Source organism: Oncorhynchus nerka, linkage group LG24, assembly GCF_034236695.1.
Source record: "Oncorhynchus nerka isolate Pitt River linkage group LG24, Oner_Uvic_2.0, whole genome shotgun sequence".
Taxonomy (NCBI): domain Eukaryota; kingdom Metazoa; phylum Chordata; class Actinopteri; order Salmoniformes; family Salmonidae; genus Oncorhynchus; species Oncorhynchus nerka.
In genome coordinates, this window is record NC_088419.1 from 74,437,939 (window position 1) to 74,463,670 (window position 25,732).

At 42.1% G+C, this 25,732-nt stretch overlaps 2 protein-coding genes across 2 annotated transcripts in view; one reads left to right on the forward strand and one right to left on the reverse strand.

Annotated features, from left to right (window-relative positions):
- Nucleotides 1-436: 436 nt before the first annotated feature.
- On the reverse strand, nucleotides 437-4,412 carry LOC115119683 (growth arrest and DNA damage-inducible protein GADD45 alpha-like). Its single transcript, XM_029648547.2, has 4 exons — nucleotides 4,219-4,412; nucleotides 3,822-3,923; nucleotides 3,402-3,615; nucleotides 437-1,333 (listed from the first exon to the last, which is right to left on the reverse strand). The coding sequence occupies exons 1-4, from the start codon at nucleotides 4,407-4,409 to the stop codon at nucleotides 1,223-1,225; spliced, it is 618 nt and encodes a 205-aa protein (XP_029504407.1). The 5' UTR covers nucleotides 4,410-4,412; the 3' UTR covers nucleotides 437-1,222.
- A 778-nt stretch (nucleotides 4,413-5,190) lies between these two features.
- Nucleotides 5,191-25,732, forward strand: part of sec16b (SEC16 homolog B, endoplasmic reticulum export factor) — a 30,468-nt gene continuing 9,926 nt past the window's right edge. The window contains exons 1-16 of the mRNA XM_029648546.1: nucleotides 5,191-5,316; nucleotides 5,730-5,798; nucleotides 10,826-11,488; nucleotides 12,490-12,581; nucleotides 14,289-14,391; nucleotides 14,480-14,567; nucleotides 14,743-14,884; nucleotides 15,127-15,278; nucleotides 15,549-15,610; nucleotides 15,843-15,981; nucleotides 16,736-16,832; nucleotides 19,475-19,620; nucleotides 21,551-21,648; nucleotides 22,341-22,422; nucleotides 22,685-22,802; nucleotides 23,388-23,499. Of these exons, the coding sequence (XP_029504406.1) occupies nucleotides 10,866-11,488; nucleotides 12,490-12,581; nucleotides 14,289-14,391; nucleotides 14,480-14,567; nucleotides 14,743-14,884; nucleotides 15,127-15,278; nucleotides 15,549-15,610; nucleotides 15,843-15,981; nucleotides 16,736-16,832; nucleotides 19,475-19,620; nucleotides 21,551-21,648; nucleotides 22,341-22,422; nucleotides 22,685-22,802; nucleotides 23,388-23,499 (2,054 nt within the window). The 5' untranslated portion in view covers nucleotides 5,191-5,316; nucleotides 5,730-5,798; nucleotides 10,826-10,865. The remainder of the gene's footprint in view (nucleotides 5,317-5,729; nucleotides 5,799-10,825; nucleotides 11,489-12,489; nucleotides 12,582-14,288; nucleotides 14,392-14,479; nucleotides 14,568-14,742; nucleotides 14,885-15,126; nucleotides 15,279-15,548; nucleotides 15,611-15,842; nucleotides 15,982-16,735; nucleotides 16,833-19,474; nucleotides 19,621-21,550; nucleotides 21,649-22,340; nucleotides 22,423-22,684; nucleotides 22,803-23,387; nucleotides 23,500-25,732) is intronic.

Genomic DNA, 25,732 nt, shown 5'->3' on the forward strand with positions numbered 1-25,732 from the left:
TGAATTATCTAGTGATCTCGGTGAATTATCTAGTGACCTCAGTGAATTATCTAGTGATCTCGGTGAATTATCTAGTGATCTCGGTGAATTATCTAGTGACCTCAGTGAATTATATAGTGACCTCAGTGAATTATCTAGTGACCTCAGTGAATTATCTAGTGACCTCAGTGAATTATCTAGCGACCTCTGTGAATTATCTAGTGACCTCAGTGAATTATCTAGTGATCTCGGTGAATTATCTTAGCGACCTCGGTGAAAAGCCTCTTTGACCAAGCTTGGTGCAAACAGAATCCTTGTTCAGTGCCCGTTTTCCACTGCCTTGACAGAGATGCATTATTAGTCCTGTGAGTGATGTTGCTTACAAGTTAATCAAAAACCTGCAGAATGCTACCCATAACTCACTGCATTAATTCCAAACAAGCAAAACAATTAAATGTTTAGTTCAGTTCTGTTTATTTCTCTACAAAGGTAGCTGTTGATGAACATGGCAACATAAATACAATTCATTAAATTAACGCAAACATATTAATTCAAATAAAATGACAAGTTAATGTTTAAGACAATACATTGCCTTGTCCTGACAATATCTTCCCTTTTTTTATTTAAATAATTCTCAAAACAACAATTCAGAGATGATCAACATCATATAAATGACAGTTGAGATTTGTCCACTTTCCTTGAGGCATTATCCAACCTGTAGTTCAGACTACTCCAGTCCAGTTCAGTAAAATCCTGTCTGGTTAAATTGAGTCGGGTCAATTCCTTGTAGTCAGTTGTCTGATCCTCCAGTAGATTCCAATCCCCTGCTGCCTGGTGTTCTCTGCTCTGCTCACCACCACCTGTGTCTAGTGTGTTCTGCTGTGTGTGCTCACATGATTCCGCTTCCTGTAATCGCTTTCTTCCCGGCAAGGAGGGCGCAGTCATACCAATGACCAACCGTTGCCTTGTAATTACAGTCATCATTGTTACCATGGCAGTCTTGGAACCTAGAATGCTGAATCACTCTTCCTCAGCCGAAACCTCTGCATTAAAATCCACACTGATCCAGCAAATTTTGTTGGAGTTGGAGATTTTCTTGTTATTTTTGGGGAGATTTCCTGGTCCTCTATCTCGCTCTGACAGAATCAAGGTTGTTCATGAGAGGTCCAACAAAGGGGTTATTACACAGATCTAGTGCAGTGTGCGATGTTTCCATATAAAGTGCACAACATGGGTAGAGTCATCAGTCAGGTAGGTTGATAATGGGGACCCACTGGTCCAGGATTCGACTGTCTCTACAGAAGAGATTCACTTTGCTCAGAGCTGGGTCCTTCCATGTGGTCAACTGGGGGTTCTGTGAAGAGGAAGGGAAAACACAGTCAGGCTAATGCTGCTTTCTAAAAACGTATGCATTCAAATACAGACCTAATAAATGTGTAAAACAACCCTAATCAGTTAGGCCTACGGGGTTCTCTGCAAGTGAGTATGGTTACCATAACTACTTACACAGTTAATCAGCACACATCTACTGCTGTGCTTTCTAAATGTATTCATCAAATATAGGGATAAAAAGTGATTTCTAATAACCATAATAAGATAAGGGTTCTCTGCAACTGGTGTGGTTACAGTAACAAGTAGAGCCAGTTTGCTACAGCAGGAAAACTATTCCTGCAGCAACAGGAAATGTAAAGTATTATGTGGATTATAATTGATAGACATTTTTGTAGGGGTTGATACGAGGGGAAATCAAGTCTGACATTTCTAGGTAGAAATTACAAAACTTCAGAAGACTTTTTAAACCTCAAATACATTACAAGTTTTACATTTCTTGAACTGCAGGAAGGTTCTGCAACAGGGGGATCAAATTAAGATCCTATATGATCTGCATGGCCTGCTAGTGTGCTTCATAGATCAGATCACTACTAAGGAAGTGTATGAGCAGGGCATAAAAATGTCTCCATGCTGACTTCTGCATTCTAAGAATCGCTCTGCAAACATGCAATCATTCATCGTCTTTCTCCTATGAGCTCAGCTTCATTTCCTGGAATGTGTGTTTGAAGAAATACTAGTGGCCCACAGGAAGAAGAGCTAGAGTACACATCGCTCTGCCAACTCAGCCAACAGATGTATAGATTACATCCCAAATGGCACCCTATTCCTATGCCATTTGTACGCAGTCCCAGTAACTGGAGTCAGATCACTTGGAGTACTGCAGCCAGCGTAAGCTACGTCAGACCACTACACAACCCACATCACTACAGATCAGGTGGCTGCAGCCAGCGTAAGCTACGTCAGACCACTACACAACCCACATCACTACAGATCAGGTGGCTGCAGCCAATGTAAGCTACGTCAGACCACTACACAACCCACATCACTACAGATCAGGTGGCTGCAGCCAGCGTAAGCTATGTCAGACCACTACACAACCCACATCACTACAGATCAGGTGGCTGCAGCCAGCGTAAGCTACGTCAGACCACTACACAACCCACATCACTACAGATCAGGTGGCTGCAGCCAATGTAAGCTACGTCAGACCACTACACAACCCACATCACTACAGATCAGGTGGCTGCAGCCAGCGTAAGCTACGTCAGACCACTACACAACCCACATCACTACAGATCAGGTGGCTGCAGCCAATGTAAGCTACGTCAGACCACTACACAACCCACATCACTACAGATCAGGTGGCTGCAGCCAGCGTAAGCTATGTCAGACCACTACACAACCCACATCACTACAGATCAGGTGGCTGCAGCCAGCGTAAGCTACGTCAGACCACTACACAACCCACATCACTACAGATCAGGTGGCTGCAGCCAATGTAAGCTACGTCAGACCACTACACAACCCACATCACTACAGATCAGGTGGCTGCAGCCAGCGTAAGCTACGTCAGACCACTACACAACCCACATCACTACAGATCAGGTGGCTGCAGCCAGCGTAAGCTACGTCAGACCACTACACAACCCACATCACTACAGATCAGGTGGCTGCAGCCAGCGTAAGCTACGTCAGACCACTACACAACCCACATCACTACAGATCAGGTGGCTGCAGCCAGCGTAAGCTACGTCAGACCACTACACAACCCACATCACTACAGATCAGGTGGCTGCAGTCAACTGGATTACACTTAAAAGGGCAGAGCAATGAATCAGGACATAAAACTACTAGACCAGATGTTGTGGCCATTAAAATCGAATATTTGTATGCATCTAGGCCTTTGATTCTGTATTCAAAGCTCTTGACCTGCAAATCTTTAGCATCCACAAAAAATGTTTAATAACCTAGCTGGCATAATGTGCATAAAGTGCCACACCTGCAGAGACCCTAGCTGAGTAAATGATACAAAAGTCTAGCACTGTTTAGTGCAGGGATATGGGGAGTATGAACAATGTAATGACACATACAGTAACTAGTACACAGTGCATGTCCATTGGCTCTCCTCCTGGCTTCACTCCTCCAAGGATCTCAGCGAGGCGCCTCATGTTGCTGACCCGCAGGATGTTGATCTCGTTCTCGCAGCAGAACGCCTGGATAAGAGTAAAGTGGATCTGGAGGGCCACGTCTTCTACCTGTTCCTCGTCCGTCGCCAGGAGGCACAACACCACATTATCCGGGTCACTGATGATTTAAATTACAACACAATTTGTTAAACAAGCAGAATATATTAATTTAGTTGCCAGAATGTTTATTACAGTTTCATTGCGTAATAATTTATTGAAACATAATGTACTTCACTCCTTGCATTTAGTTATTTCAGAATGGATTTATTACTAGCTAATGACGTTATAATATTGCTGAATGTGCTTCATTTGCTATCTACTTACACATTGAGTGACTTGGCTGCCTCGTATACCCCGACAGTAATGCAACCCTGAGGTAACGCGGAGCTGAGAACCTCCTCCAGTGCTTTAGCCACCGAATCCATCCTGAGGTTGCACAACAACAAACAAGCATATTGATGGTGGGTGATACATGGACCAAAAAACTAAGTATCGATATTTAGTCAGCATGCAACATTATAGAAAGTATATAACTACCCATCTAGCTAACTGCATAGCTAACTAGGTTAGCTTAGACATGCTCAGCCAAGCGCTCGTGCATACCGGGACATTGACATCACATAGCTGCTATAACTGGATTGCTTGCCAAATGAAGTACATTTAGCTGACAATTGAAGCTTTCATTACATACAAGTTGCAGAAAATAATCTCAGCTAGCTACCTTTCTGTAGAGTTTTCTCCGCTGGTTTCCTCAAAAGTCATATTGCACATTAGAAAATATCCACGTTGAAGGCAGGATATCCACAGGTGGTCTCTCTCCACGTCCCAGTTAAGTTCGCGACCTCGTGTGTCTGCTCTTTTTCTCATATTTCCCCACAGTTTACTGTGGAAGTTGAAGTTCGAGCGCCTCATATTTGCATATCAAACCCCATTGGTCACACGCTAATTTTCACGGTGTTTCAAGTGAATGAGGAGCGCCCCCCAAGGTATCAATCAGTACACATATGTAACTTACTTGGTAAACTGCGACGACTGCTGGAAAAACAATTACATTGATCAGTGGCTAACTATTTCATTGTATATTTGTGACAAATGCAATACTGTTGATAGTGTGCAGAGTTGTGGACAATAAGTTTTATTTACACTTGTTATTATAGCCTACATATTTTATACCCGTTTGCTTTGAAGGCTAATTCAACATTCTAAACTTTTTGAAATGACGTGGAAACAACGTTGATTCAACCAATGAGTGGGGAGAAACTCAAGCGGAGCACGTCAAATAGATGTTATCTCCATTTGCTGTGATTCCAACAATGATCTCATAGCGGATGTATACAAGACGCCTTGACAAAGAGTGTACAGAAGGCCTATGGTTTAGAAACTCATTTCCTTCTCTTGAAATCGCTCATTTAAATTTGTTCGAGCACACTCTTTTAAGATATTTGATATACACTTGATATAATAACAGCTATGCACAAGTCCATAGTGATTTGTCCACAGAAGAAACGAGTAGGCCTACACATGGTCCTCCCTAGAATCATTTCATAGCCACTCTGTGCTTTCAGGTCCCCACTTATGTGGGAGACAGTCCTCTAACCTTTTCCCTTCCCAATATGGAGGTTTTAGGATACCAACCTCCAGCTAAATGGTATGCGCTGGTGGTTGTTTTTTCCCATTTACACTGTCAACGGCCCGGGGTTCAACGCAACGTGGCATGTCCAGACATCCAAATAAAATTAAAAAATGTAAACAATGGAAATGGATACAGTTATCTTTCACAGACACAAAATATCGCAAATGATAGAAATAGAGACATGATGTAAGTAATTCAAAGTAGCCTAATCTCTTCTTAAAAGTAATTTCATGTTTATTACAACGGTTCTGCTGTCAAGGGTGTGTGCCAATATATGTTTACTAAATTGTTTGAACAACGTGCATCGGGATTTTGTCGGGGCCACAGATTAGACATTTGTTTAGAAATACATTTTGATAGATGGGTACAATATTTTATATATATTGTTTCTATCAATGAAACTTTTATTATATATATATATATGAAACTATTTTACATGTGCGCAAAGGCAATGGCAATTTGGCCCTTGTTATCCAATGCAAATACCTCGCTTACGCCATGCTTTTATTTACCGGATCATTTGGACTGTTGAACTTTGTACCCCTGAGAACTTTATCTGTCAAATTCGGTTTATTTCATGTTGTGTGTTTCTTTTCCAGTGAAATTATGTGGCAGATGAACTTTGACTGCGACTGGCTGGGTGGAAGCGCTTTGAACAGATGTGAACTGTAAGTTTGAACTTTACAAATATATTTGGTCTTTTTTTGTTAAGGAGCTGTCAAGGAAGGACAAAGTACGTGTGCATGTATGTATTGGTAGGTAGCTATAGCCTTGTTGGTTTATGTTGCAGAAATGAAGATGGACATTTCTCTCTCGAAAATAGGTTCTCAATCTCAATTTCAAGATATCTCTCCTTTAGACAAAGGACAAATGCCCTTCACAGGCTTTTATTTTATTATCTGTAGGCTACACTTGATATTGACCAAATGTGAACATGTTGCTATATTATGGTCTAAATTAGCCTAACCATGTAGCACTAGTATTCTGCCAGAAGCACAAATGAGGATGTCAAGTTTGTATGGTAATGAGCTAACCTTCAAAATAAAAGCCCACATTTCAAAACATTGCAATGTGGATAATTCATTCAAAATATATGTATTTTTAATCAATGGCCACTTTTTTTATTTTGCCAACAAGAAAAGGCAATGAGTAATTTATTAAAACAAATAACAAATATGGTTTTACAAATATTTTTACCCTTAATGAAAAAAGTACTATGTTGGCACTGCTATGTTGAAAATATTAGTCTGTAGAGATAACTTTTCTACCTGTCTCAGCTATAGCAAAGTGGAAAATACTCAGTAGGGTCTCTAATAACCAAATATGTGTAGTTTTGGAGGGGTACTGTGTCCTACATATGCAACAGCACTTTGTTCTCCACCCCTTCCCAATGCAATGCACTGTAATACTGTACATGGGATACATATTGGGTTGTCGAGAGAGAACTTTCTACCTGTCTCAGCTAAAGTGGGGTGGGAAATACTCAGTAGGGTCTCTACTAACCAAATATGTGTAGTTTTGGAGGGGGACTGTGTCATACATCTCCAGCAACACAGCTTTAAATGATCTGGTGCTATCCATGGTCCTGACGTCAATACAGACAACAACAAAAAACACACACAAAAGCAACACTATTTTATCAAAATTAAAATCTATTTTTTTTACATGTTAAATGTAATGAATGTTAACCCGGCTATTAGGAAACAGTATAATCACACTTTCTAAACAGCAATGGAGAAAATGATTTACAAGTTGAAGGCCAATATGTGCTGCTTATCTATGAAGGTTATTAAGCCTATTAAATAGTTTTACAAATGATAAAAGAGACTAGATTATTTACAAGCTATATTGTAATGATTATTGATTTAAGGTCAGAAAAGGCACTTTTGTAGAGTTTAAAATGCGTTACATGAGACAACAAGGCTACAAGGCTAACAGAATACAGTAAAATCAAGCTTTCAGAACAACAATGGAGAACATTATTTACAAGTTATATGCCTCTATGTTTTGCATCTCTATCAATGTTAGCAGTATACAGTAAAGGCCTATTAGCCAAGTTTTCAAAACCATTATCAGAGACAAGATTGCATGATAATACATACAACAGATATGTGTTGATTATCTATCAAAGTCAGCAAAGGCATTTTCTGTAGAGTTTTAAATGTTTTACGTTGTAATTTTCCCTCTCATCAGTCATATAAAACATTCTCTCGCATGCCATTGTGACAAAGCGTATTCACGTTTCCCTCTAATAAGACTGTTTATGAGAATAAGCACACATAAACACCACAACTACTACCATCTGACTTGTTTTTTAAAATAGGGACACCGATGAGAAAATGTCACATCTACTACAACGCCATGCATTGCCAGATACTCTAATGCCAGGTATTTCTGAAGTAGAACTAGTGTATCCTTTAGTTCTCGTTCTTTCTGACTTAAGGAATCCATCATTTTAACATTTAATGTAATGCAATTACTGCTACTAAATACACTGAGTACACAAAACATTAGGAACACCTGCTCTTTCCATGACATAGATTGACCAGGTGACTCTACTGTAGGTGAAAGCTATGATCCCTTATTGATGGCACCTGTTAATGAAGGGGAGGAGAAAGGTTAAATAATGATTTTTAGGCCTTGAGACAATGGACATGGATTGTGTATGTGCCATTCAGAGGGTGAATGGGGAAAGACAAAAAATGTTGAATGTCTTTGAGCGCTCAACAGTTTTCAGTGTGTATCACGAATGGTCCACCACCCAAAGAACATCCAGCCAACTTGACACAACAGTGGGAAGTATTGGAGTCAACATGGGCCAGCATCCCTGTGGAACACTTTCATTCATGCCCCAACTAAATGATATTAGGAAGGTGTTGCATATCTATGACTATAACTGTCTAATGTGACTTTACGTTCACAGGCAATATCACACGCTCAAAATGCCACCAATTGTTCACCGTTCCAGGCACATGTGGCATAACCTCTTTGTTCACACAGAAAAGACTGTAATTCCTGACTCACAAAAGACACAGGGGACATTAACGCATATTGTTCCTTGAGATGCGACTTCAAAAGACCATTGTACCCCTCAAGTATTCGGTCATTGAACCAGTTGTAGTCATTGCCAAACCTTTTACTGAAGTGGGTTAAATAAGGGTCACACCGAGTGTTTATTGGTCGTCTTAAACAAATCTCCTTTGAAACAAAAGTATACACCTCACACACATAGTTATGGTCTTAAAAAAGAAGACACCTGTACCATGTAAGATATAGAGCTGAAATGTATTACATTTTGAGTTTTCATTACATAATTGCACTTTATATACATCACAGAAGTCTGACAAATATAAAAACCATTTGACATACAAACACTGGATTAATATTTGAATAATCCCTTGTATTTTCTCACAAATGACAATTGCGACCAAAGTGGGTTTAAGAAAATGTTTGAAAGGCTATGCATAACTGGGTTGAAATAAATATATAGCAACATGATTTTACTACGATACTACCTAAAAAAATATTTTATTTGTCAGTTCAAGAGATTGACCTGATGCATTTTTTGGCACGTGTCAAAGCTGGCCTTGGGCTGATTTAAATGTGTTAAATGTCCATTACCATCACCATTAGGTTAATCGAGGTCTTTAATAGGTATGTCAGTCCATCATTGTTTACATTGTGTCTTTGACTTTGTTTCCATTTTTGTCACACTGGAAGAAAACATAGTAAGACAACGAAGTGTCAAAGTGTTTATCTTTACAACTGATATTCAACACAACAACAGTACATTCAGTTATTGTTTTGGGATTAATATAACATGCAGGACAAATGCATATGTCTATAACACAGTCCCCCTCCAAAACTACACATCATTCGTAATGAGACAGGTAGAAAACGTATCTCTCTACAAGCTGGTTGTGTTTAACTGGTTGTGTTTATGCCACACAGAAAAGGTAATACTTTAAAAAAGTTAAACTACAAATATTTAGGCTATATTGAAGCATTAGGTTCTAGGTCGAGGAATAGCCTCTCCGATTGGACAGGAGGCTGACGCACTGCACGAGAGTGCTAAAGAAAATCAATATTCCCTCAATTCAGTGTGTCTTTGCAGGGAGACTCTTATTTTGAGGAAAAACATCTGCGATTGTTCTGCCAGCATAATATCCTGCTGCTAGGAGAACAGTAATCCCTATGTGTCTGCACATATAGGACAATTTGGGAGAATGATGATCGGTAACAGGCAGCGTATCAGAAGTTAAAATACAGCCAGACTGTCCTCTACTGTTCCTTTCTAGACCTTAAAATCTGTCGAGATTACAATCTGGGTCGCTGGTGTGAAAGACAAACACCCTACGCATCATACCAATAGGATTAACCCACTTGCTTGGATCTGTAACGTGGCTCATAGCAAGGTTTGCAACACTGCCCCCTCCTCCTTTTTACGCGAACAAAGTGCATGTTGAATAAAAAAATGTCATGACGGGCCCGATGGAAACTTGCCAAATGTCGACAAAACAAAGTACACTAGAAAAGGTGGGATCTTTTTCTGTTGGTAAAAGGAATTGTGCTTGAAATGTCGGTGGAAATGCTTTTATGTTGAAATATTGATATAATAACCCTCATATCGAAGTAAGCTTGGAGTCACGGGATGACATGTAGTGTTGTCCTCCCACTATGACTCGTCTGGGAAAGCATGCCGTTTATTAGGCTACAGATTAAATAAATTATGAAAACTTCACAGGGTGCAAGGTGATGAGCTTGATGCTCCTTTCCAATAAATATAGAGGGTCTTATTCTGGTGATGTGATGATCAATGCTTGTCTGCCATTTGACAAATAATCTTGGTCTTTTGCCCATAATAATCTCATAATGTAGGCTATACGTGCACTCTAGCCAACAGCACCCAATCTGCGCCCTGCGCGCTGTTGGCTGTCTAGAGCACACATGCCAATACCAGAGTGAGCACACTCACTATATAACAACAAATAATTGTGAGAAAACAATCAGTAGACTTGAAAATGCGATGGAAACACATTTTACTTTTATTTGGTACATGGGAATTTAACTGCAAAAGTAATTTTTATGTGCACTCTGTCATCATGCACAGCCTTTCATCTGCAACAAGTCAATTTGATGGAAACATCTCTGGTGGGAAAATGTGCAAATAGTTTTTCTGCAGATTTTTGAATCTGTCACCAGTTGGATGAAAACCTAGCTACTGTTTGCAATTCACAAATTATTATTTTGATTCCTATGATTCAATTCAGCACAATTTAACCAATCCCCAACTATTACAATTGCAAAGCACATCATTCAATTTGTCAAAAAGAATTGTTTAAAAATAATATTTTCATATGAATTAAATGAATAAAATGAATACTATATATTTTTTTACTATTTTGAGAAATGTGAAGAGGGGCATCTGCTATATAGTCAATTTAGAGATCAATAGGGGAGCTTTTTGAGCTGCATGTCTTGACTGATGTTTACTGCTCAGTGACACACCAAAAAGGCACTACCCTCCCCAAAGCAAAACAAAAAGTTTGGCAACCTTCCCCTATTTTGGACCAGCCTTCCACCCAAGTAAATTTGGATCTGTCCTTAATTGATTGTAATGCTCCCGAGATCTTCCTCAGATAGCTCTACCAATCCTTTTCATGTGAAAGTACTGATGATCCATTATTCTTCTCAGGTACTGAAGCATTCTCCTCTCAACATAAAGAGTGGTCATCATGGACCCCAGAAGTCCCCACTGGACCGAGCCAGGCCCTGGTCGTCACCCACAGAGACCCAGGGAGAGAGAGGACTACCACAGGCCTGCTCACCCTCACCAGGGGACTGGACCCGGGCACTACCCACCACCACCGGACCCCAGGGAGAGAGAGGACTACCATAGGCCTGCTCACCCTCACCAGGGGACTGGACCTGGGCACTACCCACCACCACCGGACCCCAGGGAGAGAGAGGACTACCATAGGCCTGCTCACCCTCACCAGGGGACTGGACCCGGGCACTACCCACCACCACCGGACCCCAGGGAGAGAGAGGACTACCATAGGCCTGCTCACCCTTTCCAGGGGACTGGACCCGGGCACTACCCACCACCACCAAATGTTGGGGACACTATCACTGGGCACTACCCACCACCACCGGACCTCAGGGAGAGGGAGAGGCAGTGGTCCCACCAGGACCCTCGCTACAGGGTCTACCTCACCAGCCCTCCCCCTTCCAGACCACCTCTAGAGTTCTCTCTCAGCTCTTACAGCACTCCCCACTCCAGAACAGCTTACGACAGACCCCATTCCACGATGAGTTACATCAGACCAGAGCCACAACACTCCAGACCCCACTCAAGGTTTGTACACAGAAACTGACTGTTACTTATTATATTATTGTCAAATGTCAATGTCTCTATGTCTCAATTTGAAAACGTACAAATAAAGTATTTAAAAAATTAAAAAATGACTGTAACTGTAACTGTCCACTATTCATTGAGGAAAATGTTAAACTACTGGATCTCTCAGTACTATTTGTTGTGGTTTGGTGGTGACACTTGTGAAATGCCAGCTTTTTAATATGTGGACCTTAACATGCTGACCAGACCGCCTGCGCATGCCTCCGCCATCGTGCCAATGTTGATTTTGTCCACCCACACCAGTGATCAGGACACGCAGGTTGAAATATCAAAACTAACTCTGAATCAACTATATTCATTTGGGGACAGGTTGAAAAGCATTAAACATATATGGCATTTTAGCTAGCTAGCTTGTCCTATTTAGCTAGATAGCTTGCTGTTGCTAGATCATTTGCCCAGGGATATAAACATTGGGTTGTTATTTTACCAGAAATGCACAAGGTCCTCTACTCCGACAATTAATCCACAGATAAAAGGGTAAACCAAGTTTGTTTTTAGTAATCTCTCCTCCTTCAAGCTTCTTTGGACTTTAGATGGCGGTTGGCAACCAACTTTAAGGTGCATTACCACTACCAACTCGACTGGAGTGTGGACCTCAGTTCATCTTTCAATCACCCACGTGGGTATATGCTCCTAAAAACCAATGAGATGGCACCTGGGTATATAGTCCTAAAAAAACAATGAGGAGTTGGGAGAGGCGGGACTTGCAGCGCGTCAAGTGTCACAAATAGAACCAAGTTCTATTTTAGCGCCTGGCTACGTAGATGCTCATTTACATACACAAGCAGTGTGGCTTGCAATGATTGAATAATATGTATGTGTAAATGTATTTTGCAACTCGAGTGGTGTGGTCAGCATGTAAGATACAGTTTTTAATAAATGAATCATCTTTATATGATCAGAAATGGTATGATATCTTTATATTATCTTATTGTTTACAGGCAAGCATATGACTACCCACCCCAGATTCACTGGGACCATAGTCAGGACTATGGCTACTATGACCAGGGCTATTACAAAGGACATTACCCAGGTACTGACATATTATCAGTGGATTACACTGATGGATTATATTACTCAACTATTGCACTCCTGCTTGCCAAGCAACTTAAGATATTATCAGAGTTATAAAAAGGGTGGCAGGTAGCCTACTGGTTAAGAATGTTGGGACAGTAACCGAAAGGTTGCTGGTTTGAACCCCTGAGTTGACAGATGTTTCACCTAGTCAGCGTGACCTTGAGCAAGGCACTTAACCCTAATTGCTTTTGTAAGTCACACTGGATAAGAGTGTCTGCTAAATGGCAACAACACCTCCGCTATGCTGAACCTCAACATGGGGGCCCCACAAGGGTGCTTGCTCAGCCCCCTCCTGTACTCCTTGTTAACCCATGACTGCGTGGCCACGCACGTCAGCAACTCAGTCATCAAGTTTGCAGACGACACAACAGTAGTAGGCCTGATTACCAACAATGACGAGACAGCCTACAAGTAATAGGTGAGGGCCCTGGCAGAGTGGTGCCAGAAAAATACGTTAACTGAAACAAAGGAGCTGATCGTGGTCTTCAGGAGACAACAGAGAGAGCACAGAGCTGCAGTGCAGAGGGTGAAAAGATTCAAGTTCCTTGGTGTGCACATCACTGACAACCTGAAATGGTCCTTCCACACAGAGAGTATAGTTAAGAAGGCGCAACAATGCCTCTTCAACCTCAGGAGGCTGAAGACACTCACAGACTTCTACAGATGCACCATTGAGAGCATCCTGTTGGGCTGTATCACCGCCTGGTACGGAAATGGCACCGTCCGTAACCATAGGGCTCTCCAGAGGGTGGTGCGTTCAGCCCAACATCACTGGGGGCACAGTGCCTGCCCTCCATGACACAGGAAGGCCAAGAAGATCATCAAGGACCTTGGCCACCTGAGCCATGGCGTGTTCACCCCGCTACCATCTAGAAGTCGAAGAAAGTACAGGTGCATCAAAGCTGGGATTGAGAGACTGAAAAACAGCTTCTATCTCCAGGCAGTCGGGCTTTTAAATAGTCACCACTAGCCGGCCTCTGCCCAGTACCCTGCCCAAAACTTAGTCACTGTTACTAGCCGGCCTCTGCCCAGTACCCTGCCCAAAATTTAGTCACTGTTACAAGCCGGCCTCTGCCCAGTACCCTGCCCAAAACTTAGTCACTGTTACTAGCAGGCCTCTGCCCAGTACCCTGCCCAAAACTTAGTCACTGTTACTAGCCGGCTACCACCCGGTACTCTACCCTGCACCTTAGAGACTGCTGCCCTGTGTCCATAGTCATTGAACACTGGTCACTTTAATAATGTTTACATACTGTTTTACCCACTTCATATGTATATACTGCTTTCTAGTCATGGCTCATCGTATATAACTACTGCTGTACACACCTTTCCTATTCATATACTGTCCATACTGTCTATACACACAATCATATACATATATATTCATGTTCCGGACTCTGACATTGCTCATTCTGATATTTCTTAATTCCTTTCTTAGATTTTTGGGGATTTGTGTGTATTGTTTTGTATTGTTAGGTGAGCTAGAAACATAAACATTTCGCTGCACCTACGATAACGTGTGTACGCGACCAATAACATGTTATTTTATTTCAACATATGCACCACAGTACAAAAGTAATTAATGTGTAAAGCAACGAAACAATAACTATGTGCAAGTAAAGCAACATGATTGATACAATTCTCTGTAATTGATATGATCCAGATGCAGGTCAATGGCCTCCCCAGGAACAGTGGAGGTCTGACCAGTATCAGGAGAGGAGATATGAGCAGGACCAGACTGGCAGTGGCTACCCAGAACAACAAAGGTTAGACAGAAAGAAGTGAGATTCATGATATTCCTTTCATTGAAGGGCATGAATTCAACCCTATCTTCTTCTTCTAATTATTTTTCAGGTATGACCAGCGAAGAGCGAGCTCTCAGCATGACTTCAGAGGCTCTGATGAAGATTGTTCTAAAGAGAATGGGGATGCTGGTAGAGATGTAAACATCTAAATATTATGATTAATAATTTATTTATACATTTCTTATGACAAAGATACAGATCTGTGTTGCTGTTTGCCCACTTTGGTGAATATTTACTCTGAGAACTTGGTCGTATGATGTTCTCCATCCCTGCCCATTCTCCTATCTTGATTTGACTGATTTTGTTTTCCAGGACTGCTCTTATGCCGAAGGGGCTCTGGCCATCTCCAAGGCCTCAGGCTTGTCCTCCAGTAGCTATGAGTTGAGCCAGTACATCAACGGTGCTGAACATACTGACCCTGCCCCACAAACCACCTGGAGCACAGCAGACACAGGTAATCATTGACTTACATGTAATCTCTGCCCAGATACTATAGGTCTGTCTCCTAGAAACAGGGGTCACATTCTAATGTCATGCTCTTCTCTGTAGGGTTGGTTGTATTCCGCTAATAACAAGAGAGCACAATGAGGCTAACTTGCCATCCTCAAGTCTAATGAACACTCATTACAGCACAATGAATATCTCCCATGAAAGTGCTAATATTATTAATGATAATAATGCATGTTCTCTCCTTAGAGTATGCAGCTATTCCCCAGGTGACTGCCCCTCTGAAATACACTTTGCCCCATGCTCTGGTCAGCTTTGGTCCAGCCGGACAGTTGATCCGGGTCAGTCCTGGTCTGGCCATGCAGGGAGACCCAGGGAAGGTGGAACTACACAGTCTCGAGGTATAGTTCTAGGTTAAAGGAGCAGAACAGAATCAGTACGGAGAATAGTAGTATATATCTACATGGCAGAATTGTTGTGGTGAACTAGCAGGAAGGAAGAGGCCGTAATCATTCTAGTGAATAGAGTAATCATCAAGGAATGGCTAAATTACTAGGCTATTAGTTTCGGTTTTGAGGAACTGTTGAGCTGTTTTTATCAGTATTGAGCAGGTGTGTGAGAAGTTTCTGTTAATGTGTTACTGAGAGGCTGTTTGTATGTTCTGTCTACAGATCATTCTGGGGGAAACACAGGAGCAGCAGGACATGAGAGAATTTCCTGGGCCACTGGCTAGGTATTTTACACCCTTAAACACAATATCCAAACATCCATGCTACTCTGTATGTGATGATGTATTGTCTATGCATGCAAAGTAGGAGACACTGACCAAATAACTACATTAAACTGTCCTAGAGAGAGTAAAAACACACAAAATGGATTGACAACAACAAAGGTTTACTGTCATAATGGCGGCTATTAGTATTATGTGTGTGTTTCTTTCAACTGGCATTTTTTCTCCTTCAAAGGGAAGACCTGCACAAAGTAGATGCCATCTCTTTTGCCCACCAGAAGGCAGAAGCCTGCATGAAAGATGAAAAGCTACAAGACAAGGGCTCTGCTGCCCTCCTTTGGAATCTACTGGTACTGCTGTGCAGACAGAATGGAGTAGGTGAACTATAGACTGTATCTCCTCACACTCTTCTAGTAGGTGTACTATATATCTCCTCACACTCTTCTAGTAGGTGTACTATATATCTCCTCACACTCTTCTAGTAGGTGTACTATATATCTCCTCACACTCTTCTAGTAGGTGTACTATATATCTCCTCACACTCTTATAGTAGGTGTACTATATATCTCCTCACACTCTTATAGTAGGTGTACTACATATCTCCTCACACTCTTATAGTAGGTGTACTATATATCTCCTCACACTCTTATAGTAGGTGTACTATATATCTCCTCACACTCTTCTAGTAGGTGTACTATATATCTCCTCACACTCTTCTAGTAGGTGTACTACATATCTCCTCACACTCTTATAGTAGGTGTACTACATATCTCCTCACACTCTTCTAGTAGGTGTACTATATATCTCCTCACACTCTTATAGTAGGTGTACTATATATCTCCTCACACTCTTATAGTAGGGGTACTATATATCTTCTCACACTCTTATAGTAGAGGTAATATATATCTCCTCACACTCTTATAGTAGGGGTACTATATATCTCCTCACACTCTTATAGTAGGTGTACTACATATCTCCTCACACTCTTATAGTAGGTGGAACCCCTTTTGTCTTAGCACTCTTGAAATATCAAGAGTTGGCCAAGATGGTCCAAAACAAAACAAAACTATACGCCCACATACTCATTCTAATATTACCTTACTTTTTTATCTCCCTGGATTCATTCAGCGTATCGTTGGTTCAGACATAGCAGAGCTGCTGATGAGGAACTCTCAGGGCCATGGTGGTTCAGGGGGAAGTGAATCAGAGGCCCCTACACTCATAGGTAAAACCTTTTTTTAAAGCGTCTGTTAAATGGCATATAGTGGGGCAAAAAAGTATTTAGTCAGCCACCAATTGTGCAAGTTCTCCCACTTAAAAAGATGAGAGAGGCCTGTAATTTTCATCATAAGTACACTTCTACTATGACAGACAAAATGAGGAAAAAAAATCCAGAAAATCACATTGTAGGATCTTTAATGAATTTATTTGCAAATTATGGTGGAAAATAAGTATTTGGTCAATAACAAAAGTTTATCTCAATACTTTCTTATATACCCTTTGTTGGCACTGACAGAGGTCAAACGTTTTCTGTAAGTCTTCACAAGGTTTTCACACACTGTTGCTGGTATTTTGGCCCATTCCTCCATGCAGATCTCCTCTAGAGCAGTGATGTTTTGGGGCTGTTGCTGGGCAACACAGACTTTCAACTCCCTCCAAAGATTTTCTATGGGATTGAGATCTGGAGACTGGCTAGGCCACTCCAGGACCTTGAAATGCTTCTTACGAAGCCACTCCTTCGTTGCCCGGGCAGTGTGTTTGGGATCATTGTCATGCTGAAAGACCCAGCCACGTTTCATCTTCAATGCCCTTGCTGATGGAAGGAGGTTTTCACTCAAAATTTCACGATACATGGCCCCATTCATTCTTTCCTTTACACGGATCAGTCGTCCTGGTCCCTTTGCAGAAAAAAAGCCCCAAAGCATGATGTTTCCACCCCCATGCTTCACAGTAGGTATGGTGTTCTTTGGATGCAACTCTGCATTCTTTGTCCTCCAAACACAACGAGTTGAGTTTTTACCAAAAACTTGCACAATTGGTGGCTGACTAAATACTTTTTTGCCCCACTGTATATACAGTGCCTTGCGAAAGTATTCGGCCCCCTTGAACTTTGCGACCTTTTGCCACATTTCAGGCTTCAAACATAAAGATATAAAACTGTATTTTTATGTGAAGAATCAACAACAAGTGGGATACAATCATGAAGTGGAACGACATTTATTGGATATTTCAAACATTTTTAACAAATCAAAAACTGAAAAATTGGGTGTGCAAAATTATTCAGCCCCCTTAAGTTAATACTTTGTAGCGCTACCTTTTGCTGCGATTACAGCTGTAAGTCGCTTGGGGTATGTCTCTATCAGTTTTGCACATCGAGAGACTGACATTTTTCCCCATTCCTCCTTGCAAAACAGCTTGAGCTCAGTGAGGTTGGATGGGAGAGCATTTGTGAACAGCAGTTTTCAGTTCTTTCCACAGATTCTCGATTGGATTCAGGTCTGGACTTTGACTTGGCCATTCTAACACCTGGATATGTTTATTTTTGAACCATTCCATTGTAGATTTTGCTTTATGTTTTGGATCATTGTCTTGTTGGAAGACAAATCTCCGTCCCAGTCTCAGGTCTTTTGCAGACTCCATCAGGTTTTCTTCCAGAATGGTCCTGTATTTGGCTCCATCCATCTTCCCATCAATTTTAACCATCTTCCCTGTCCTTGCTGAAGAAAAGCAGGCCCAAACCATGATGCTGCCACCACCATGTTTGACAGTGGGGATGGTGTGTTCAGGGTGATGAGCTGTGTTGCTTTTACGCCAAACATAACGTTTTGCATTGTTGCCAAAAAGTTCAATTTTGGTTTCATCTGACCAGAGCACCTTCTTCCACATGTTTGGTGTGTCTCCCAGGTGGCTTGTGGCAAACTTTAAACGACACTTTTTATGGATATCTTTAAGAAATGGCTTTCTTCTTGCCACTCTTCCATAAAGGCCAGATTTGTGCAATATACGACTGATTGTTGTCCTATGGACAGAGTCTCCCACCTCAGCTGTAGATCTCTGCAGTTCATCCAGAGTGATAATGGCCCTCTTGGCTGCATCTCTGATCAGTCTTCTCCTTGTATGAGCTGAAAGTTTAGAGGGACGGCCAGGTCTTGGTAGATTTGCAGTGGTCTGATACTCCTTCCATTTCAATATTATCGCTTGCACAGTGCTCCTTGGGATGTTTAAAGCTTGGGAAATCTTTTTGTATCCAAATCCGGCTTTAAACTTCTTCACAACAGTATCTCGGATCTGCCTGGTGTGTTCCTTGTTCTTCATGATGCTCTCTGCGCTTTTAACGGACCTCTGAGACTATCACAGTGCAGGTGCATTTATACGGAGACTTGATTACACACAGGTGGATTGTATTTATCATCATTAGTCATTTAGGTCAACATTGGATCATTCAGAGATCCTCACTGAACTTCTGGAGAGAGTTTGCTGCACTGAAAGTAAAGGGGCTGAATAATTTTGCACGCCCAATTTTTTAGTTCTTGATTTGTTAAAAAAGTTTGAAATATCCAATAAATGTCGTTCCACTTCATGATTGTGTCCCACATGTTGTTGATTCTTCACAAAAAAAATACAGTTTTATATCTTTATGTTTGAAGCCTGAAATGTGGCAAAAGGTCGCAAAGTTCAAGGGGGCCGAATACTTTCGCAAGGCACTGTAGGTAAAGGACTCTACACCACACGTACTGAGGAAGACATGTTGTTTTTTGTCTGTTGCTATGAGTTAAAAAATATATCAAACAAAGCTTGTAAATAATTGCAAATTATATCCAAGTGAGTCCTGGCCTTTTTCCCCCACTTTTTATATCACCCTCATAGACCTGAGTGAGGGCCCCAGTCCTGAGACAGACCCCTTGGATGGAGCAGATCTGTTGACAGGGACAGCCACTAGTGTCGGTACGGCTGAGTCCACAGAGAAGGACATGCAGGGATACACCAAGCTTCTCCTGGCTGGACGGAAGAAGGTCAGGGTGATCTCTTGAACAACATATAATAATATATTTTAAAATGGTAAAGTAATATCCTGTTTATTCTGCAATTAATAGATAGTGTCTATGATTAGCACCATGGAGACAGCATAGTGATATCTGTCTGACTAATGTTATACCAGGGCTATCCTCTTACTCCTCCAACACTGACCCCTGACCCTGTGTTCTTGTACAACTTCTCCATATCTCTTCCATGTTCTTTCATACTTCCTTCACCCCTGCCTATGTCTCGCCCATAACTCTCCCACTCCTCCCCCACACCTCATGTCTCCTCCAGATACTTCAGTTCTGGGACAATGTAAAGTCCATGGAGAATAAGAGCACCTCCTCCCAGCTGCCCACTGCACTGAGGCTAGGAAACACTGTCACCACCGATAAATCCACAATAATTAAGAATTTCAAGAAGCATTTTTCTATGTCTGGCCATGCTTTCCACCTGGCTATCCCTACCCCGGTCAACAGCCCTGCACCCCCCACAGCAACTTGCCCAAACCTTCCCCATTTCTCCTTCTCCCAAATTCAGTTAGCTGATGTTCTAAAAGAGTTGCAAAATCTGGACCCCTACAAATCAGCTGGGCTAGACAATCTGGATCCTCTCTTTCTAAAATTACCCGCCGCAATTGTTGCAACCCCTATTACTAGCCTGTTCAACCTCTCTTTTTTATCGTCTGAGATTCCCAAAGATTGGAAAGCTGCCGCGGTCATCCCCCTCTTCAAACCGATCCCTGCCCGCCTGTCCAGCATTACTACTCTGGACGGTTCTGACTTAGAATATGTGGACGACTACAAATACCTAGGTGTCTGGTTAGACTGTAATCTCCCCTTCCAGACTCACATTAAGCATCTCCAATCCAAAATTTAATCTAGAATCGGCTTCCTATTTCGCAACAAAGCATCTTTCACTCATGCTGCCAAACATACCCTTGTAAAACTGACCATCCTACCAATCCTTGACTTCGGCGATGTCTTTTACAAAATAGCCTCCAACACTCTACTCAGGAAATTGGATGCAGTCTATCACTGTGCCATCCGTTTTGTCACCAAAGCCCCATATACTACCCACCACTGCGACCTGTATGCTCTCGTTGGCTGCCCTCGCTTCATATTCGTCGCAAACCCACTGGCTCCAGGTCATCTATAAGCCTCTGCTACGTAAAGCCCTGCCTTATCGCAGCTCACTGGTCACCATAGCAGCACCCACCCATAGCACGCGCTCCAGCAGGTATATTTCACTGGTCACCCCCAATGCCAATTCCTGCTTTGGCTGCCTTTCCTTCCAGTTCTCTGCTGCCAATGACTGGAAGGAATTGCAACTTTAAGCATCAGCTGCCAGAGCAGCTCACAGATCACTGCACCTGTACATAGCTCATCTGTAAATAGCCCATCCAACTACCTCATCCCCATATTGTTATATATATGTTTTGCTCCTTTGCACCCCAGTATCTCTACTTGCACACTCATCTTCTGCACATCTATCACTCCAGTGTTAATTGCTAAATTGTAATTATTTTTCCACTACGGCCTATTTATTGCCTTACCTCCCTAATCTTACCTCATTTGCACACACTGTATATATATATTTTTCTATTGTGTTACTGACTGTACGTTTGTTTATGTGTAACTCTGCGTTGTTGTTTGTGTCGCACTCTTTTGCTTTATCTTGGCCAGCTCGCAGTTGTAAATGAGAACTTGTTCTCAACTGGCCTACCTGGTTAAATACAGGTGAAATAAAAATAAAATAAAAAGGCTCAGGCTTGAGTTTCACAGAGTTTCACCTCCCCGTGCCTCCCCCAACTGTTCCTTCACCCCTCCCTAAGCCTCCCCAAACCTCCCTTATGCCTTCCCCCACGGTTCCTCCGCCCCTCACTCACGTCTCCTCCACACCTCCTTTATGGTTCTTTCACAGGAGGCCCTCGAGTCGGCCATGAAGGGTGGACTGTGGGGCCACGCCCTGTTCCTGGCCAGCAAGATGGACAACAGGTCCTATACCACTGTGTTGAACAGGTAAGCGCATTGTGCAACATTGTCTTTGAGACAATACAGTGCTTTTAGAGATAATTCACTATTGATCCAAGGTTAGTGGGTTGGGTGTTGGTGGGGGGGGTAAGGAATAGGGGAAGACTGCGGGGATGAGGAGTGAAGCTTGGGGTGAGGGATGGGGAGGATGGAGGAATGCCTGGTCTCTGGGCAGATCATTGGTCTGGACCTCACGCAGTTTGTTTGCAGTTCTGTGGGCATAATCCACATCCTCACTTACATGATCTGACGGTCAGTGTCGGGATTGTCAACATACTCAGCACACAGCGCAATGTTACATATTCATATTCCATTACATATTCAGTATTTCGGTAGGCGTTTATTTTTTGTAATATTTTACTTGACTTTTTTATTTTATTTTTTACAATAAACAAAAAACATGAGCTTTTCTATTTATATTACCCTGAACAGGGGTGGATTTTTCCATGTACAGTGTAGCCTTACATGTTCATATCAATTACATATTAATATCACATTACATATTCAGTATTCTGAATTTCCATTTCGTGGGCGGTTGTATTTGCAGCACTTAGTGACTGGAACTATGCAGGGGCGGGATTCTTTCCATGTACATTGACCTTACATATTCATATCTATTACATATAAATATTGATTATGACATATTTAATATTTCCATGGCGTGGTCATCTCTATGGCAGGTTTACAGGCCAGCTAGCTCCCAACGACCCCCTACAGACCCTGTTTCAAATGCTCTCTGGAAGGATTCCTGCTGTTTCCACGGTAAAACAATGCTAAATAAATACATAAACATACCACAGTACAATAGTTGTCTATTCTATTGTGCCCTTCCTTCCTTGTGTAATTGGGGCTGGTCTTGGCACATTTACTGTAGTTGACCAGTTCATGTTTTCAGTGGCTGTTGTGTTTATTGTACTGTAGTTGGTAATTATGCTAATAACGTACAGTACATTTACAGTATTTTGCACCAAATTGTAATATAACAATCTGGTATTAGACTGACTGTGTGTGTGTGTGTCCTCAGTGTTGTGGAAGTGACAAATGGAGAGACTGGGAGCCTCACCTGGCCGTCATGCTGTCCAATGAGACGGGAGATCCAATCGGGCACCAGAAGAGCATCATTACCATGGGAGACACGCTAGGTATACATACATACATACATACATACATACATACATACATACATACATACATACATACATACATACATACATACATACATACATACATACATACATACATACATACATACATACATACATACATACATACATACATACATACATACAGTTGAAGTCAGAAGTTAACATACACTTAGGTTGGAGTCATTAAAACTTGTTTTCAACCACTCCACAAATTACTTGTTAACAAACTATAGTTTTGGCAAGTTGGTTAGGACATCTACTGTGTGCATGACACAAGTCATTTTTCCAACAATTGTTTACAGACAGATTATTTCCCTTATAATTCAATGTATCACAATTCCAGTGGGTCAGAAGTTTACATACACTAAGTTGACTGTGCCTTTAAACAGCTTGGACAATTCCAGAAAATGGATCATTTCAGAAAATCTGATCTGCATCATTTTCTGCATCATTTTCTGGATCATTTTCTGTATGTAAACTTCTGACCCACTGGAATTGTGATACATTGAATTCCCATGATAGTGCACTATATAGGAAATATGGTGCCATTTGTTACATAACCTTAGTGTTGTCTCTCCCCAGCCTCCAGAGGGCTGTTACATGCTGCTCATATCTGCTACCTGACAGCTTACGCTCCTTTTGGCGTCTACACAGCCAAGACCGAAAGACTGGTGCTTCTGGGCAACTGCAACAGGTGAACTCAGCTGTAATATGACCCAGATTCTATTAACGCTCCTTTCACTTGTCATCTTTCTGGGTGGTGATCCCTTCTTTCACTCTTATGTCTTCCTAACGAGTGGGAATGTCCTCTTGGACTCACTGTTGAACAGCACAGCAACGGTCATTTGAGACACAACCAATCTCACGCCATGAATAGAAAGGAGCTCCTGGTGTTGGAAGAAGAGGGGTATCAGTATTTGGGTGATCCCTGTAATGTTTTCTTAACAAGGTGTCTTCTAGGACTCACAGTAGAACAGCACAGCAATGCATTTGTAGAGTGCACTGGGTGTCAGGAAGCAAGTTCAGGGAGTGCATCATTTAATAAACAGATGAACGAAACACGAACAATGCACAGACAGGAAACTGAAACAATAATGCCTGGGGAAGGAACCAAAGGGAGTGACATATACCCCCTTTGACATATACCCCCTCCCCGGTGCATTCGGCTCCAGACGCAGGACCCCAACAAAAGGGACAATCCCGGGGATCCAGAGTGGACCGGTCGCCTCCGCTGAGGCGCAGAAACCTGACGAGGCGTGAAAGCCTGATGAGCTGGCTGAGACCTCCCCGGTTGCCTCAGTCAAGGCACTGGAGCCTATTGAGCCCACTGAGGTAAGGAAACCCGTTGAGCCAGCTGAGGCAGGGGGACCCGACAAACCGTCTGAGGCCTCCCAGGTAGTTCCAGATCGGAAACCCAGACCCGACATCACCTCCAACACAAAAAATACAAATTAAAAGCACCCCTTGATGCTTCCCTTTGGTGAGGCGTTATTCTGTAAAGAGTACACTGGGAGTCGGGAAGCAAGTTCAGGGAGTGCATAATTGAATAAACAAATGAACAAAACACGAACAACTCACAGAGGAATAAGCAAAGGGAGTAACATATATAGTGAAAGTAATCAGGGAAGTGATGGAGTCCAGGTGAGTCTGATGACGCGCAGGTGCGCATAACGATGGTGGCAGAAGTGCGCCATAACAAGCAGCCTGGTGACCTAGAGGCCGGAGAGGGAGCACAAGTGACAGTCTTGCCATGCTGAAAGGAAACAAGCTGCAGATTTTGGAAAAGCAGAATAGGGACGTCATGCACCCAAGTTTTAGTGGTACACACAATGGAGGTATTGATGTGAGGGGGATGCCCCTATAGGCTTGAAAGTAATAGCTATTGATTGCGGAAACTAATGCCACAACATAATGCTGCTATCGTAGCATGACTGGTATGAAAACCACTTAGTCCTACTTAAAGGCCCAGCACAGCCAAAAACTAGATTTTTATGTGTTTTATACACTGCCTTCGGAAAGTATTCAGACCCCTTGACTTTTTCCACATTTTGTTACATTACAGTGTTATTCTAAAATTGATTAAATAAAAATTAAAAACTCAGTAATCTACTCACAATACACCATAATGACGAAGCAAAAAGAGGTTTTTAGATTTTTTTTGCATATTTATTAAAAATTAAAAACAGAAAGACCTTATTTACATAGGTACTCAGACCCTTTGCTATGAGACTCTAAATTGAGCTCAGGTGCATCCTGTTTCCATTGATCATCCTTGAAATGTTTCTCGACTTGATTGGAGTCCACCTGTGGTAAATTCAATTGATTGGACATGATTTGAAAAGGCACACACCTGTCTATATAAGGTCCCACAGTAGACTGTCCATGTCATAACAAAAACCAACCCATGAGGTCAAAGGAATTGTGCGTAGAGCTCTGAGACAGGATTGTGTCGTGGCACAGATCGGGGGAAGGGTACCAAAACATTTCTGCAGCATTGAAGGTCCCCAAGAACACCGTGACCTCCATCATTCTTAAATGGAAGAAGTTTGAAACCACCAAGACTCTTCCTAGAGCTGTCCGCCTGGCCAAACTGAGCAATCAGGGGAGAAGGGCCTAGGTCAGTGAGAGAACAAGAACCCGATGGTCACTCTGACAGAGCTCTAGAGTTCCTCTGTGGAGATGGGAGAACCTTCCAGAAGGACAATCATCTCTTCAGCACTCCACCAGTCAGACTTTTATGGTAGACTGGCCAGACAGAAGCCACTCCTCAGTAAAAGGCACATGACAGCCCGCTTGGAGTTTTCCAAAAGGCACCTAAAGACTCTCAGACAAAGATTGAACACTTTTGCCTGAATACCAAGCGTCACGTCGGAGGAAACCTGGCACCATCTCGACAGTGAAGCACGGTGGTGGCAGCATCATGCTGT

What these genes read in the sequence shown, in the direction of transcription:
- LOC115119683 (XM_029648547.2), bottom strand. Translation starts at nt 4,409, where the DNA reads ATGAGGCGCTCGAACTTCAACTTCCACAGTAAACTGTGGGGAAATATG. An exon ending in GGAGAAAACTCTACAGAAAG is followed by an intron (nt 3,924 to 4,218) that starts GTAGCTAGCTGA and finishes GTGCAACCTCAG; the next exon opens with GATGGATTCGGTGGCTAAAG. An exon ending in GCAGCCAAGTCACTCAATGT is followed by an intron (nt 3,616 to 3,821) that starts GTAAGTAGATAG and finishes TTAAATCATCAG; the next exon opens with TGACCCGGATAATGTGGTGT.